Here is a 17564-nt window from a genome sequence, read left to right on the forward strand (position 1 = left end):
AGCAGCGTTAACATTCTTGTCCCATATTGTTCAGAAAACAGGTAAAAATAGGGTATTTTTAGCAACGGGAACGCATGTCCCTCAAGTTACTTGGTGCAGAGGAACAGCTCTGGCTGAATGCTCTGGAGGTAAATACCTACCAGCCACAGGGGAAGGTAGCAAAACCAAAGCAAGGGATGCCAGCTCCTTGGTACGGCTCTTGCTCAGAGCATGGGAAAAGATCTTTTTCCAAGCAGTTGCAGTAGGTTTTTAGAAAATCAAACACATTTCTCCTTTCTGGATTTGTTTTTGGGTTATTTCTTTTGTTTTCCTCCTGCTTCTTTTCCAAAAATGACTTGAAAGTTTTTTTTATTTTTATTTTTCTCCAACCCTCCCTCCCCGCCCTTTTAAACCCTGCTGTTGTTTTACCTTGGAAATAACCAGCACATCCACCCTGATCTCCCCGGGTTTGATGATGGACATGTGGCCCTGATCTTTAACGTGAGTTCCAACATAGGGATCGGAGGGGCGGGCGCCGCATCCGTAACACCCCCAACTCTCACCCCTGGTGCTTGGTAGGGTTCAGTAGCTTTTAACAGGACTAAAGCCTACTAAAGCCCAGCTTTAAAGACCCCTTCCCCTTGCTGCACGGCCGGGGGGGGTGGTGTGCCTTGCCATGGCGGGAGAAAGCGCTGCCTGAGCATCCATCCACCTGAGGATTGTACCAGCAACCCCACGGGGTGAGACAGCCCCTGCGAGAGCCCAGGTGCCTCCTCTGCTTTCGAGCATCCCGCCATCCCTGCCCAGATTCCTGCCCCACCGCCACGTGCGAGCCAGGGGACCCCCAGCAGTGCCTTCGCAGCCCCCCCCCGCTAGCGCCAAGCCCTGCAGTTTTGCTTCTCCATCCCTTTCCTTCTCCGTGGATTCCCTCCCATGGCTGTCTCCTGACACTTATTAGGAGCACTGTAATCAAGCTGTGAACACAGGCAGATTTTAACAGGGGTGCCCACTGAGAGCCCTGCCCTCCCTGAAAAGGGATGACCAAGGACTGCAGTTCCCCGGTGAATCCCTCCAGGGCACGACAGGGATGAAGGCAAAATTAGGATGGACTGGGGGTCTGCCAGGGGATGAGGGGCTGGGTCAGAGCCTGGAGCACAGCATACCAAAGGACCGGGGTGATACAGTACCCGATTCATCTTTCCCTGCCTCGTTTTAACCAAGAGCTCAAGAATGAGGAAAGCAAGTGGGCCAGCAGCATCTGCAAGGTGGGAGCTGCCCCCAGGTCAATGGAGAGAATAATAATAAAGCAGCTAAAAAGGGACAGGGGGGCCAGAAAGGGGAGAGGAAGAACGGATTTGAGTTAGGGAGGCAGGAGTTGGGATGCAGGGTCAGGGTGAGGCAGCGATGCTCAGTCTTTTCCCAAGTTCCTGAGGGGACCAAGCTGCAGCTGGGCTGAAGCTGGCAGCTGCTCCTGGAGGTTTTCCACATGTCTCTGGCTGCTCTTTCCTCCTTACCACCATTAGCAGAGTCTCTCTCTTGCCAGCTCCATGCTACCCCCTTGCTGTGCTGGCGCTGACTGCAGCCCCCAGCCTCTACCTCACCGTCAAAGTCTCTGTATATACATCTATACGGGACAGCAGCCACGGCTGGCTGGGAGGTGACAGCCCCCAGGTGGCATGCACAACCTGGCCAAGCTGTTTTTCACTGGGGTTTCTGGGTTTTCTTTCCTCGCAGCAGCGCCTGACCGAGGAGCTGCAGACGATGGAGAACGGCTACCACGATAATCCCACGCTGGAGGTGATGGAGACCTCCTCTGAAATGCAGGAAAAGAAAGTCAACCTCAACGGCGAGCTGGGGGACAGCTGGATCGTTCCTCTCGACACCCTCATGAAGGAGGACCTGGAGGAAGAGGAGGACACGCATTTATAGGACACAGAACTCAATCAAGCAAAAAACAACCATCACCCCCCAAAAAACCCTCCCGTAATCCCTACACCCACACAACTCCAAAACAAGGCAAAATTCCCAACAAACCCCAGAATATCCCTTAATGAACTAATTATGGCCCCTTGTGTCACCACGTGGGGTGCAGGATGGAAGAGGAATGGACACAAGAAGACACCTCCAGGGCACATCATCAACACAAGCCACCATGGTGGCCGCATCCAGACAAGCATCCTCCATCACCCGCAGGTGCTCAGCAGGACCTACCACACCAGCCGTGGGCAAACGGGATGGCTTTGCTCCCGAAGAGCTGCTGGTGTCTCCTCCGAGCACGTCCCCTCCCGTCCCGCCTCTGACCACGCCAACTGCATCCTGCAGCTACTGAGCAACTCAAAAATAAAAAGAAATAAATGTAAATAGGATGGGAGAGGGAGCACAACTCCCAGCAGCAAACTGGCACCTGGCAGTTAGAGCTAGAAAAATCCTCTGGCCCACGCGGTTTAGTCATCACTCTGCCCTCCCCGACATGTAACGCCCAGGTATCGAGCGGAAAAAGCTGGAACAGCCTGTTCCTTTTTAATCCAGTTTCCATCCTCTCCCCATAAACTGCTGGCTGAAACGCACAAGAGCCCCGCATTGTGCCATAGGCAAACGAACGCATCCAGACCTGGCTGGACGGGAGGGATGCAGCAGTGCGAAGTGATGCTCAGTCCCGCACCACCCACAGCTGCGCCGCAAAGGGCTGCGGGACAGATCCTGCACCCGGCTGGAGATCAGGAGAGGCACAGCAGCTTCTTGTATTGATGCAAAAGGGAGGGAGAGGAAAAGGGAGCAATTCCTTGAGTTCATCCCTCCTAGGAGAAGTGTAATGAGACCAAGAGCAATGCCTGGTCGTGGTGCAGGAGCCCAGCTCCAGCACAGGCCAGCGCTGCCACTGCATTTCCCCACAGAAGCATTGACTGCCTTCCAGTAATTATGCAGCAGCATCTCACGGCCCACATCCATCCTCTCCTGAGACCGTGGGTTACATACACTGTGATGGTTTGTGATTTTTGTAGTCACGTTTTCCTGCGTGAGCAGCAGAAGTGGTAAAAGAGCAACAGAAGCACGAGCCAGGTAGCTTGGTGGTATTCAGGGTTTTCCCATCGGTACAGCCCTTGGTGTTTCCTCTGCACGAGGTTTATAAGCTCAGTCCACATTCAAGCTCTTCTTCAAAAGCCAGTAAAGTAACAGCAAAAAAACCTTTCAGCACAGCAGCAAAGCTGGGACTGAGCTTTGTCCTGCAGCCCTTGTTCTCTTGTCCAGGTCTCCCTTTGCCATAAGTCTTTAGAGGGCAAAAGAAAAATATGCAGGAGCAGAAAGTGGCTGGACTGAGGCCATCTCTGGTTTTCCACTCCTGATCACAGCTCCCAAATGGCTCTAAAAGGATGGGGAGAGTTTCACACCTTTGCTCTGGCTTTGGTGAAGCAGTTCAACCCTGGCAGAGGCAGGGATCAGAGTGGGGCTCCATCCTCCAGCACATGGGAAAGAGAGGAGAGAACCAGAACGACACTTGGGCAAGTGGATCTCCCAACACATGAGGACGGAGGTGGTCCCAAGCCCTCTGCAACCCAGAGAAGCTGCAGATGGAAAAGCAATGCCTAAGCACGGCCCTTCTCCCCTGCTTGCCATAAACCGTGCATTCACCAATGCACCATGGGGTGATTTCCTTCAGGCTCCGCCACCAAGCCAACACGATGGGGATCCGCTCCCACGGCTGCCCTGAACAAGGGGAAAAGCGGAGTCGAGCGATGGAAAGCTTGGAGAAACCCAGGTCGAGTCAGTCCTTGGAAGTACTTACAAAGGAGAAGGTTGGGATGGTCTGCTCGGCCCCAGGACAGAAGCTGGCAGAAGATACGTCTCCTCAAAGGAATTGGCTCTTCTCCCTTCTCTCCTGCACCAAAGGGCAGAGTTTCAAGTGTTCAAACCTATATATTTTTGTATGTAAATATGCCTGCTATTCATTAGCAACGTATTCAGCACACTTCACTTACCCGTGCACTGCACTATGGGGAAATAATTTTGGAGGGAATTAAAAAAAAGAAAAAAAAAAGAAAAAGTAAAATCTAAAGGCCACTCTGGTAAGGGATCAAAATTCAACACGAAGCAGGAAAACACCTCCCGCCCAGATAACCCCACACCACGGCTTTGTCCCCGCACCAGCAGCATCAAGTTCAGCTCTTTAACATTGCAGCAAGGCTCAAAGAACCGGTCTTGGCATTTGCAATTGCTTTCGTGAGCACATTTGCTTCCCAGTTGCCCCGAGAGATGAGCGGCTGGTCGGTGACCTCGCGTTTCTGTCCTTTGCAGAAAATAAGTGCGGCAAAAACATGGGGCAGCAGCAAGGCTTTGGCCACAGGGGCTGGTGTTGCCGTAAGGATGCCCCTGGCAGAGCATCTCCAGGCAGTCTGGTTTTGGCATGTGCCTAAAGATCCCCCTTCCCAGCAAAGAGATGCCAAAGTGCTTTAATGAATCAGGTCCAAAGACTTTCCAAGAGAATCCTACAAAAGCTTGAGATAAGCAACCTTAAATCTTCCCAAGCAGAGACCAGTGAAGATATTAACTGCTCAGCAAGTGCTTATAGTGATTTATATTTGAATAGGAATTGTACATTTATTTATTTTTCCAGACACCATATTTTTAAACCACTAATATTTTATAGTAGATTTTCCTTCCCCTATTTAAAGAACTATTTCCATGGAAAAAACAGTACGTTTTTTATGTTGAGAACATTCCTTTTGGAAAAAAAAAAAATCAGGTAGGAAATGCAGTGATGAGCATCTTTGGCCTTAATCCTTCCCTTTGTAGACTGTAGCCATAATTGTTAGACCAAAAATAACAAAAAAAAAAAATCTACCCAGGCATTCATTTCCTCCCTCCCTGCCCCTCCTCCCTTCCCCATGCTCCTCTTCTCTCCCCCAAAACAGCTTTAACATCTGACACGTTGTACAAAGAGATTACCGCTCTTACCTTTTGGTGAGAGTTTTACAAGCAGCTCAGATGGCCTTGCAAGAGACTTTTCTATTTTCAGATTCATGAGGAATGTGTAAATATTTTAGGACCACTTATCTCCTGCTCACAGTGCCACGGCCCAACTGATGAGGTTGATACTGTGACTGTTGCCTACAGAAGACATACAGAAGAACACATAATCCACAAAGAACTGCAGAAGGAGAACCTATTTCCCAAGGCGGCTACCCATTGAATCTTGCACATATACTAGAGCTCTTACGTACTGTATAGCAGCATCTCTCATGGGGACAGGAGTCTGATTTACACTGGAATTTACTGAGGAACTGGATTGTAGAGATTATTCTTGCATTTTCCTACAAATATATTTTGAAAGCATCATGTATTTCTGTCAATAAACATTCTTATGTAAAAGACTTCTTTCTTGGCTGAGTGAAAAGGGGTGGGAGAAGTAGAGCTTGTGCTCAAGAGCCACAACTAGCCCTTAGTAGATGTTACAACTGGCAATGGTCTGAGCTTATCTGGAAACCCAGCACCACAGGGTCTGCATGGTCCTGCTAGCAAGATTCTGTGAAAACATCGGACGAGCAGGAGCAAAACCAACCCAGACCTTCAGAGGTAACCAGCCATAGAAGAACTTGTATTTTTCCCCATGCAGAAAGAAGTATGATAGTGGTGGAAAATTTCTCTTAATTCAAAAACCAGAAGACTCAGAGGGGTGGGATGCTTAGTTGATGTGGGTGAGGGCAGCCCCACCACAGCCAGGGCACCTGTTTGAACTACTTTAGGCTCATGGAAGGAAGGGAGAGGGAGCTTGCCCTTATTCCTGCACGTCATCCTAACTCACTCCTACCCTGCAACTCCTCCTCACACTTCGGTCAGGCTGTGGAGAGAGGGAATCAAACCTCGTGTCCCTAAGCCAAAACACCCTAACGAAGGAGGGCCATCAAACGAGGGCAACAGCAGGGTGAGCAGCAGCATGAGCAGTTCAGCATTTCCATTTGCCTTCAAGTGCCCCAAATAAAACATTTTGTTTCAGGTTAAGTTTCCACTTATGCAAAGGAAGAAGAAAAAAAAAAAAAAGGAATTTGGTTTGATTCAAATATTAAAAACCAGTGGTTTGCATCAGCCTATGTTCTAACTCCGTGTTCCTCCCCAATAAAAGTTCTTGCGACTGCTAAGCACATGCTGAATTTATGGGATACCAACCCAGCCCATCCCTGATTTGAAGGAACAGGATATTTTCTCAGCTGTTCTGCAGTGCAGAGGGACACGGCAGGCTCCTCCAGCAGGAACAGTGCCCGCTACCCAGACACAACACACCACCAGATTCACAATTTCGGCACCACTACAAGACCTTCACAGACATTTTTCCATTCTTAGAAGCAAGCAATGTTAGAACAAACAGATCTTAAACACCCTTGCTAGCATATACATTTTTATTAAGAAAAAAAAATGAACAAAATACATTCTCTCCTTATGTACATTACATACAACATAACTACATTTGTAGATATTCCTCATATCACTCATTCATTTATGTACAGCATGGGGCTTACATATCAACCCAGAAATTATCAAAGATGATTTATGCCAAGGAAGAAAATTAACACTCCAGGCTGAACAAAGATCATCCATTTATCTGTAAAGAAAAGGGCAGGATGGGGAATCACCAGAGTCCAGGAACAATGCCTGTAACCACCATGGGCTCAACATAGGACCAGTCAATATTTGACTTGCCTACTAAAACACGTGTGCAGTTCACAGCGTTCATCACCCCACGGACACTCCTTTCCAGCCCAGGGCTGTCTGCACCTCTCGGTTCAGCTCTCCTGTGTCAGGTGTCTGAGCCAACGACTTCAGGACAGACACCAAAGGGAATTCAGACCGACACCAGAGTCTGTGGGATTGCGGTGAAGATGCAAATGCTTCAAGTCGGATGCCAAAACAGAAAAAAGGGCCAAATTGTGGACAGGGGGTGGACACTCAAAACTCCAAGCACTACATAGGGGTAGCCAGCTTTTGGGGACCACACAAGGGTGTAGGAGGACAAGATAAACATCGAAGGTCCAGACAAACAAACCATCACACCGTATAGCACTACAGTAAGAGTAGAGGGAACAGCTCAAAGAAACAGCTTGAAAAAGCACCCCTAACCAGGTGATGGTGTCCAGCCAGCCAGCTTATCGGTGTTAAACCCCAAGCTACCCAGATCCTGTCTACACTATAACCTCTCTTTTAGATGAGTTGATTTCAGCAGTTTCAAAGTACAATGTTCAAAGGAAAACATTTACCGAGGCTCAATACTTCTAAAATGAGGCACGCTGCATCTCAGCATCTAAATGTACAAGATCCACATCACCACCAGCCCACAAGGATGGGAACGTCATCTCCCATTAACTGAGAATGAGCCAACGGGCTTTAATTTTCTGCCCCTGGGCAAAGTGGTCTGCAAGGTTCGGGGCCTCCATGACTCAAGACTCCCATAAACACAGTTGTTTGTATAATTAAGCTCTTTCCCCTGGCCTACGATCTCCCCAGCATCCCCTCATTTCCTGCTGTGGAGGAGGGTATGCTGGAAGACATAGCAGAAAATGCAGCTTTAGTAAATAGTAACAACTACTAATAACTAGGCGTTTGTTTTCTTTTCCACTACCCAGCACAGCAGCTTCTGAAGTGAAAAGCGTTTTGCACATCAAAACATCAACAGGAGGGAGAGAGGGGAGGAAGGATAGGAATGATGAGGGAGAGATGAAGAAAATATTCAGCCTTCACTGCTAGTTTGCCTTCCAAATTACCACAGCAGACAAAAGGGGTAAAGGAGTCAGCGGCACAATAGTTATCTCCTCCATGGTTAGATACAAGGTAGATAAAACTCTTCTCCAGTATAAGAGTTTTCCACAGTGCTTGGGGAAGGAAATCAGGCTGTCATCTCTTGACTAGCATGTATTACTGCAGGGTAAGCAGCGGTAGAAGGATCATCTGCTGTTCAGACTGGAGCATTTGCAGTCAAGTCATTGACTTGCAACTAAGAAAGCACAGGTTGGTAACAGCCATTTTCCCCTTTTAAGAGCTGAGGTTTTTTGTCAAAAGCTCAAAAAAAAAATTTCACTTTTTAGCCTCGAAGTGGCTTCTTCAATGAACAGACCCTGTTCACACGCTGCAGCACTTTTCTATTTAGTGAACACAAAGTAATTGATTGAATCCCTTGGGCAGCTAGTTACAAAGTCAGGATATTTAAAGTGTATTTTCTCATCACTGGGGAGAAAAACCTGTCCATTGGTATTTGGGACATGAAGAAGACTGCAAGCACTGGAGCCACGATTGTGGTCTAGCCTCCCCACCAGCATATTAATTAAGAAGCTAATCTCCCTTAATGTCACTGGCAGCTTTCATCAGAAAGCTCTGAACATTTTTAGGTTTTAACAATCTCTTAAGATGGCCAGACCTGGTCTGATAGCTGGTTGTGCTGCACAACCTCCAGTATGTTTGAATAGTGTTAAGCCCAGCTGGCTTCCTTGCAATCGCTGCAGAGCGACTGGGGAGAAAAAAATTTTGTATTAGTCTCTTTGGTGTCTTTGGGGTGGAGAGGGCCAAAGCTCAAGGCGAAGTTCCAGGACTAGAAGATCCTGGTATTGCATCACTTTGATTTGAAAAAGAGCCAGAGAATCCAGCTCACATGAAAAAATGGGCTCTACACAGCAGACCTACTTGCTAGAAAAGTCTTCAAAGTCCTTCCACAAAAGATAGACCACATTTTAAACACATACTCACATGAGCCACCACTACGTTATCCCAAGCCTATTTCTCTTCCCATTCTCTCTGCCCTGCTACACTGCAGAAATAAACCAAACACCCCAACTACCAGCTGTTTGCCTCCACTGGTGAAAGATTTGGGATGATGAAAGCAAGTGCCAGAAACCTACGACAACTTAAGGGTTGGTATCATCACCTTTTTCTTCTGTCAAACAGCTGTCACGCTCCTTGGGCCACGCAAAATAAACCCTGCTGAGACAGGAGGGAAGGCTTATCACAGGGCTGAACGTTGGGGTCACGGAGGGGCACAAGTAAATAGGTGTATGCTGCAGCGTTACGCTGACAGCACACCGTGCTGCTGCTGGGAAATCGGCTCCCACGCTTCCCCATCCTTACCCTGGAGAAGGAACAGCCCTTGGGGAGAACAATGCAAATCACAGGGATCCTCCCTGTTTCAGAGGCAGCAGTAAGGAGTTTTGCAAAGGAAGCAACTAGAGTATGATGATGTGACATGGATGTGACATGGAGAAACTGATGCCTCAATAACCACCACACAGCTCTAACCTTTAATTCTTCAGCAGATGCTCCATTAAACTTTAGGGAAGTCAGAAAGCACAGCATCTTTATAGCAGTGAACAGTCACACAGGGAAAGAAAAAGTCAGAATAAATGGGGGAATACCCAAGGGACCATGTTTTGACCATCATGCTGGACAGCATATAAAGTATGATAGATTTTCCTTTCAAATTGGTAGCAAACCCAAAAATCTAACCTGGTAGAGCCAGTTTTAAGCTATTCACTCACGCCACCTCTCCCAGGAATGAACTGCGATGCCACACTAGAGCTGAACAGAGTCAACTGATTTCTGACAGGACTCAAATGCTTACAGTCTCCAGGTCATCAGTAAAAGCTGTGCTGACTTACAGCTAACAGCTGGAAGCCAAGAAACACGTACCTTTGTCTGCACCAAGTATAAATTAAGATTTCAGGGTACTGACAGCAGCTTAAGCAAGTCTGTGGCTGTAGATATTCAGAAGCAGAGCCCTGAATGCAGATCACAGCAAGTATCTGGAGTTCACTGCTAACAAACCAGTTCAAGCATATGAAAGCAAAGGAGACAGCAGCAACATGTTTTGGATCTGTGCTTGGGCAAGATGCTGCCTTGCAGACCTCTACACCTAAGCCATATAGCTGGTGCTCTACACAACCCACACAACCACTATCTTCTTCAGAGGTTTACGTATATAACCAAAGCATCCGTGGATAATCCAAAACTCCATCCAGTTCTTTGACCTCTACCAGGAACACCAAAAGTATACCTGCTGGCATCAACTGTAACGTTTTCTTGTGGGACTCTCAAACGGCAATACGCAGGTCATTAACTGGCTTCCACTATAAAACCGCATTTGGATCCATTGCCTACAGATAAAAGCATCTGGAATCAATTTATCCAAGCGCTGAGCCATGTATTATTATAATTGTTCCAGTACAGTAAACCTACTTTTTCCACTCCAACTTTTCATTATAATAGAGGCTTTCAGTAAAACAGGGAGTTTGCCTATAAGTCATTAGCACAACTTGAATAATTTCCAGCACAACCTTTTCCATGACAGGATATCATCGGGTCTACCCTACCCATAGGCATTTAGAGATACACTAACAAGCTTCTGATAGCACATTTACATTTCAACCGTATTTACAGCTTATATACTACTATCAATCTGTATCAAGAACAAGTCATACAGTTGTTCTTAAACTCTCCTTTCACAAAATAAGACCCATCTCCAAATGATCATGTGTACTTATTAAAATTGGCCAAGCTCATTCAGAGTTTCTATAATCTTCCCCCTAATTAGAACGGCAATAATTTTTATTTTTTTTAACTGGGCCCACCTCTGTTTCTGTAATAACTACAGCTATAAAACAACACAAGCACTTCCAGAGACATACATGAATTGCTTCTACTGTCAGGACTTCACTTGACAATAGCCAAATAATCCTTAATTCTGAGCCAAACACAACAAAGCAGCTAAAATTCAAAGCATACACCAGGACTCAAGGTTTCACAAGACATTTTTCCACTTCTAAAAACAAAGGTACTGAATGGAAATGTATCTAATAATTTTTGCCATTTTTCCCAGAAGCAGCACAGCATTACATCAACAGAATTACTGCATGTACAGAGATGTAGGAGCATTCAAGTTTAAGGTTGCACAGAGCTAATTCATGCTAAAAGTTTCACTCGATAAGCTCTACGAAAGTATTTCCTTCTCAGTTCTGAAATACAGGAGGCAGCAAGAGAATTAATAGTATTAACGTTACAGGTACCTGCCACCCTCCTGCACCTGAAACAAGCAGCACTAATGCTTAATCTTTCGTACAATAAGAGCGGCAAACAAGTTTCAAGTGTTTCTCAGAACACTGCTCTGAATTTATCACTTGTCTGCGGCACTCACAAGTGCAGGTTTGCACCGCAGGGCAAGATCAGCATACAACTTTGTGACAAAGAAAACTCCCTTCTAAAAATTTGCACACATCAGGAAAATGATTCGGAAAACAGCTGTTCCACAAAGCCCTATGGAAAACACTCTCCCAGAGTCATTACTCTGCTTTGGAAGGAGTCACTAGCCCCCGTACCTCCGCAAAGAGCCTGCCCTCCTGCCAATAGGTGGGTCCACTTAATTTGCTTACTGACGACTCAATCATTAAATTTTCAGGCTAGTTTATTATAATCAGTGACCAAAAAGTTTCAGCAATTTAAGCCTGTCACCGCATCCTTACTCCAGTACAATCCTCATAAAGGGAAGTTTTAGCATGCTCTTCAGGAAAGTTTCCTAATCTCCCTCTAGTTGCCACTGCACAAGGCAAATACCTCAGAAAAGCCTTTCCAACCGGGTCTTCAAAGACTGATTTTCCAAAATGAAAGTATGATGTTGCTAATTGGTGTTCTGGTAGGAACTTCCAGCCTGAGCCCTGAGCCAGCGTGTACCTGTGTGTACACAGAGCCATCCTGGGCAAACTGAACTGAATCCCAGACATTTATTTACACAACTGGATATGACTACCTCAACTACACATACACGATGCTGTTCAGAGAAAGGGCAAACTAAACTTTTCAGAAACAAAGTTCTCCTTCCTCATTACACTTAGCAAAAGGAAGAGATGCTTAAGAATAAATATGTCACAAATGTTATCTTTAAAAGAGCCAGAAGAGAAAAGCTACAACTAATTTCAATAACCACTTTGCATCACCCTTCAGGTCTCCCCAGGATCAATATTAATTAAGAAGGTGGCTATAGTCTTCTCATTCTTAACAACATCATCTAAGTAGGTCCTTCTGCCACCTACCACATAAAAACAAGTTAGGTCACACTTCGATAGCAGTACTTGCTTGGAGAAGTCATTTTGGGAGAACTCTTAAGGACTTTTACCTCGTGACTACTATGAGGGGTTGTATAAGACAAACATTAAGAAACTCACTTAATTCTGCTTAATCCAAGTGACCAAAAATCAAACCTGAAGGGCTTTATTTCTCTAGGAAAATGTGTCACTTGATAGGAACAACTTTGCTTAAAGAATAATTTCACATTTTCCAAAGAGATGATCTGCTGAATAATATTGTAAGGGCAACTGGGCTAAAGGCAAGGGTCAGTGAAGAACCAAACTTATGGATCTCAAAAGGGTTTTTTTTAAAAAAAAAAGCTAAATCAGGACTGAAGTCTTGAAGTCTGTATCAAGTTTATCCCACCCTGACTTCCTATAATTTTAAAAAACATACCAGAACCTTATAACTTTGGCTTTAAAGACCCCAGTGATCATAAATGAATCTCTCTGACAGGTAATGATGCTTTCTTTTGCAATATCTAATTTACAAGTTAACACATCATTTAGAGATAAACTACTGTAGTGCAAAGATTATGCAGTGCTAAATCCATATAAAAAGTCACCTTATAATATAAGGTAAAGGCAAATATAGTATGTTTGTCTTGTTTAAGTTAAAAAGCAGTCTTTGCTACAGCCTGCAAGCAAGAAGGGTGAGGTTTGAAGACTTCTCACATACAGCTTGTATATTTATAACACTGCATGCACTGGGCTATGAAACATTTTCAGGTGGCTGTTTTCAGATCAAGTCAGGGTTTTTTCTGTTTGTACTTCAGTATTTCTGTAATGACCACATCTAACGCTTTCCTGGAATATCACCAGTATCTTTAAAGATCTGCACGTACTTAAATTCAAACTCTCCCTGTAACTGCTTGTTAATAACTGGCTTATTTTGAACGGAAATTTATACTTCAATGCTCAGAATTTTTAATTAGTTTTTAAATCAGGTAGTGCAGCATACACCAATGCAAAGAAATAATTTAATTTTGATTCCTAGCTTTAAGGACACAGTACCAGGAAAGACCCTTGGCAATGCCACAAGAAACCCTCACTTTGGATTAACCTCTCTGGCCACAGGGTGCCTCTGCTGCTCAACAAATACTCCAAAGCTGAGCAAATGTTTCTGCTAGTTAATCACCAGCTGTAATCCATAAACTGTACTCGTGCGAGTTGAAATCGATCTGCTCAGGATAAAGGTAGGTCAATATTTGATCATCCTGAAGTGCTCTCATTAGCTGGGATTGTCAGTCCTGCAGAAGCAGTGTTCACCTCGTTCAGACAAATCATTTATGCTATGCTACAAAAAACTGAGCCAGGCTGTCTGGCTTTGCATGCACCCCCGACGCAGAGGACAATGAGTTTTGATCGAATTTCTATAACACAGATCAAGCCTGACACGATGCACTGCTCGGCACCAACGCCATTCACAAAGCTTTTGGCATTCCTAAACTTCCACTGCCTGCTCACTGGGGGCTCCTCAGTCTAGTTGTATCTCTTGGGTTCAGCGTCAACATAGTCATCAAAGGTGTACGCATAGAAGTTTACAAAGAGCTTGGCTGATTAGAAAACTGTCACAAAAAGTAATTAATCATCTGACTGAAGTTGGAGAGTACACAGGCAATGAGATCAAGCAATAAGGGAGCACAACAGCACTATAGTTTTATGTACTAGAGGACTGCAACATTTTGGCTGGTTGCATTAGAAGTGCTCAATTCAATCTCAATGGAAACAATGCCTCAGTTGGAATATTCCCCCAGTATAGCACTGCCAGCATCCACATTCGTACCATATAATCTCCACTTTAACTAGTTAACAAAAGTGTCAAAGGTAGCACATTGTAAAGCCTAGTGGTGACGTAAAACTTTCCATGTCACTGGAAAAAAAAAAAAAGCAATGTTTCAAAGAAACAATTTAATCAGATTTCATTTACTGCACTATGTACTGTGTGGATTCTTCCACAGACATCTGATTTGCCATCCACTGAAGTATACAATGTCTAAACAGTCTCAAGTTACAGGTTACTTAAAAACACTATATTTGTATAGTCCTCCCTGAAGACAAAGCAAAGCCCAGCCTCTAACATATTGTTCTTAAGTGACTGAACACTAGTATGAGATTCTTAAGTTATTTCTAACGTACCAGGACTACAAAAGTCACACAAAGAACATGATAAAGAGGTAATACAATGCAATCAAAGCAAGCAGACACTCGAGCTCTGAAAAAGACACTTCACTAACTCTTTATTTCAAGAGTCCAAACCACCTTTGCACACACAAGACTTCCATCAAGTTCAACAGGAGTCATGTAGCCACAGTGGGTGCAGCAATGATACCCTCCTGGAATGAACATTTCTGGACATAAAGCTTTGTAGTCTCATATAAATATTTACATCTGCCAGTTTGTACTGAATGCTCACTGACACCAAATGCAAAAAGTATCTAATGCTGGGTATGCATAACCTTCATTCCACTTCATAGTGCAGCACCAAGCCCTTACCTTATTTATAAAGAAGGCTTTCAGCGAGGAAGAATATATTTTCTATACATATGCATGAGCTTGTTTTCAAAGAGATTTATGCTAAAAAGGCCTCCCTCACGTTCAGATCTAGGTCTAAAATGCATTTAAAAGTGAATGAGCTGCACTACATAGGAAGGAGACAAGCTGTTCGGAGCAATCCTCTTTACATTTACACATTGACAAACGCACACAGAGGCATAGGTGCATGTAAACGAAGACAATCTGCTTCAGAAATCCTACACCCAACCGGGAGTAAGGTTGCAGAGGTTGGGTGTGCGTGTGGTGGAAGACCCAGTTCTGCTGGGCTCTGTGAGGACCTGCACGGTTTCTTACCAGAAGAGCACAGCAGCGAAAACAGAACAATCCCTGAAAAGGGGCCTGTGCAGATGGCGACCGCACTCCCGTTTTCCAGTGATTTCTCTGAGGTTCCCACTTGCCTGTCAGGTTTAAGTGGAAGGCTCCAGAGAACAGCGGATAGGCATGTAGGCATTCAGGTTGAGATCGGGTATCAGATACAATTAGACACCACTGTCAGCCTGATTCTGGGACAAGGAGACAGATAACTTGTAACACATGCTCCCCTTCACAGGACACACTGCGATTACAAGACTCAAGACACATACATTACTATTACCTCAACGCGTGCCAGTGTCCTGCCACCAAGTTACTCAGCTGCTGAGGATGGACTTGTAGGATAAAGCAATATATCATGACTAGCTACAAATGAGCAAAGAACAATCTCCTCCCCCTTTCTCACAAAACCCAAAATAAAACCCATCATCTTTAATTCCAGACAACCCACAAATCTCCATTTTCCCCTACAGGCAAAAATGATCACTTCATGATTGGGTTTTATTTTTTTTATCTTTCCCCCCACCTTTTCATCTTACATTTGCTAACTCAAAATCCAAAGTCAGAAAAAATATATATATTTAGTCAGAAGTACGTCAGTTACATTTTATTAACCTACTCCAAGGGAAAAGCTTCAGGGATTCACCATACAAGTATAAAACCCCTTTCAAACACCTAGGGGTTACTATATTACTTCATCCCAGCAGTCAATCAATGCAGTAAAAAAATTAAAATACTGAAAATGGATGCTTTTCCCCTCTTCCACATGTCCAGTGATTGCTCCATTACAGCGTGATGAGGTCCACCAGGTTGCCTTTAGGAGGGGTCATGTTGTCTGGAAAGAAGTTGACTAGTGTATCAAACAGCTGAGTTCTCTGCGCATACGTGTGGTCAACATCTGAAAATCCTGGGGGAGGAAGAAAAAGGAAAAGCAAGTCAGTGCTCACTACTTTAAACACTCAGTTTAGCTGTGGGATATGCCAGTTGTCCATTTTGGACAGATGTTAACTGTTTGCTACTTCTGCCTCAACTAACAAGGCTGCCAGCTCTCCGTCCCACTACTATGTGCATATAAACACAGAGATCACGTCACCCCAAGCCAACACTGCAATCAAAATGCCATAAAAAGTAGTAAGCAAACGGCTGTCAAGCTCATTGACAGTCCTGAAGAAATGGGGGAAGCAAGAGTCCTCAGGGGACTGCTCTGATGTCCCAGAAAACAAAATCTGTGTAGCTATTTTTATTTGGTGCCTCATTTCTTCTGTCCTCAGGCTTTCCTCATTATCTTCAGTACTGTCTTAACCAGAACTGGTACTTGTATTGCTTGCAGTTTTTCCTGAGACAAGCTCTGCTAATGGTAGGAGTCCCAAGTCAGAGTTGCTATTTAATCACTGGACTTGCACCGAGGACCCAGGCTGCATCTTGGCACAAGGGTGCTTTGCAAAATAGTTTTGTGAAGTGCTGCCTCCCAACCGGGGAGGGTTTAGTCTGCAGCAGAAGCATTGTTTATCCAAATCCCCATACTTAAACCATCAACAGCAGGAACAATAGAGCGGGCATACAACAATTTCCTCTGCTTTGTATTACTTCAATCACTGGTATCTCAAAGGAATGCTTTTTAATTCAGTGAACTTGCCCTTCAGTTAATCAAAGTCAACCAAGTTAATCAAATCAAGGAGGGCTTAGGTTTTTTTGTTTTATTTTAGAAGTACCACTTCATGTATGTATCCTCCTATCTTTAAATAAAGTATTGTGTTGTGTCAAGAACTAATTCATCTTTTAGAACACTTAAAACTAGGGAGAAAACAACTTTCTGAAACTTGGGGTTTCTTCCTTTAAAAAAATTCATCTTATAGCATCCACTAGACAATGTCTTCCAAACCACACAAGCTCAACAGAGCTTCCTCATCCAGCAGGGCAGATAGTGCAGTGGGCTTCTTCCTTCCTTGAATTCCTTAGATTGGGAATTACACGTTCATCAAAAACTGAAGTCATCCATGCTCCTAGAGAGAGTCGGTAACTTGAGGACAACACATTATTCCAAGAATGTAAGCTATGCCTATAGCCTTCCTATACCTTGCCCAGGATTAATCTCTCAACTGTTTAAAAGAGTTAACTGGACAGAATAGTGAAACGAATTATGGCTTTGGCTCAGACCTCCCGTTTCCAGCCCTACACGCCACTGTTTTCTTCGCTCTTGACATTCTGCCCAAAGAACTAGTTTTGCAAAGAACAGAGCGAACCAAACTACTCCAGGAATTGCAGTTATCACAGCAAACAGAGCCGTAGCCATGCTGTGAGATTCCAAAGTGACATGACAGGAGGTGCTTTATTCTGACCAAAGCTTCTGTTTATTTGGGTAACAGTGAAGCATCAGATGTAATAAGAGACACAAAATGATCCCAGGAGGCATGGGTTTAAAACCACTGCTGACAGATGTTTTAAATATGGGCCCAAGGCACTGGACACTGGTCATTGTAAATAATCTCTCAAATGTCTACGTAGTGGCACTTTGCATATTCAAACCGAAAAAGGCCTACAACATTCACATGAACTATAACGTTTGATATAAAAACCAGCAGAAACTAACAGTCATTATCAGAGGGAACATACTCAGTATAATTCTTC

At 44.6% G+C, this 17564-nt stretch overlaps 2 protein-coding genes across 6 annotated transcripts in view; one reads left to right on the forward strand and one right to left on the reverse strand.

Moving 5' to 3' along the window:
• PODXL (podocalyxin like) overlaps positions 1-5346 on the forward strand; it is a 45595-nt gene extending 40249 nt beyond the window's left edge. The window contains exons 8-9 of the mRNA XM_075024601.1: positions 424-480; positions 1714-5346. Coding sequence (XP_074880702.1) covers positions 424-480; positions 1714-1908 — 252 coding nt within the window. The 3' untranslated portion in view covers positions 1909-5346. The remainder of the gene's footprint in view (positions 1-423; positions 481-1713) is intronic.
• Positions 5347-6357: 1011 nt separating this feature from the next.
• Positions 6358-17564, reverse strand: part of MKLN1 (muskelin 1) — a 106193-nt gene continuing 94986 nt past the window's right edge. For 4 of the 5 annotated variants that reach the window (XM_075024597.1, XM_075024599.1, XM_075024600.1 and 1 more), the window contains one exon: positions 6358-15843. In XM_075024597.1, coding sequence (XP_074880698.1) covers positions 15722-15843 — 122 coding nt within the window. In that variant the 3' untranslated portion in view covers positions 6358-15721. The remainder of the gene's footprint in view (positions 15844-17564) is intronic. The other variant, XR_012649983.1, reaches the window with a different exon arrangement.

The sequence above is a fragment of the Buteo buteo genome, chromosome 4, assembly GCF_964188355.1.
Source record: "Buteo buteo chromosome 4, bButBut1.hap1.1, whole genome shotgun sequence".
Classification (NCBI taxonomy): domain Eukaryota; kingdom Metazoa; phylum Chordata; class Aves; order Accipitriformes; family Accipitridae; genus Buteo; species Buteo buteo.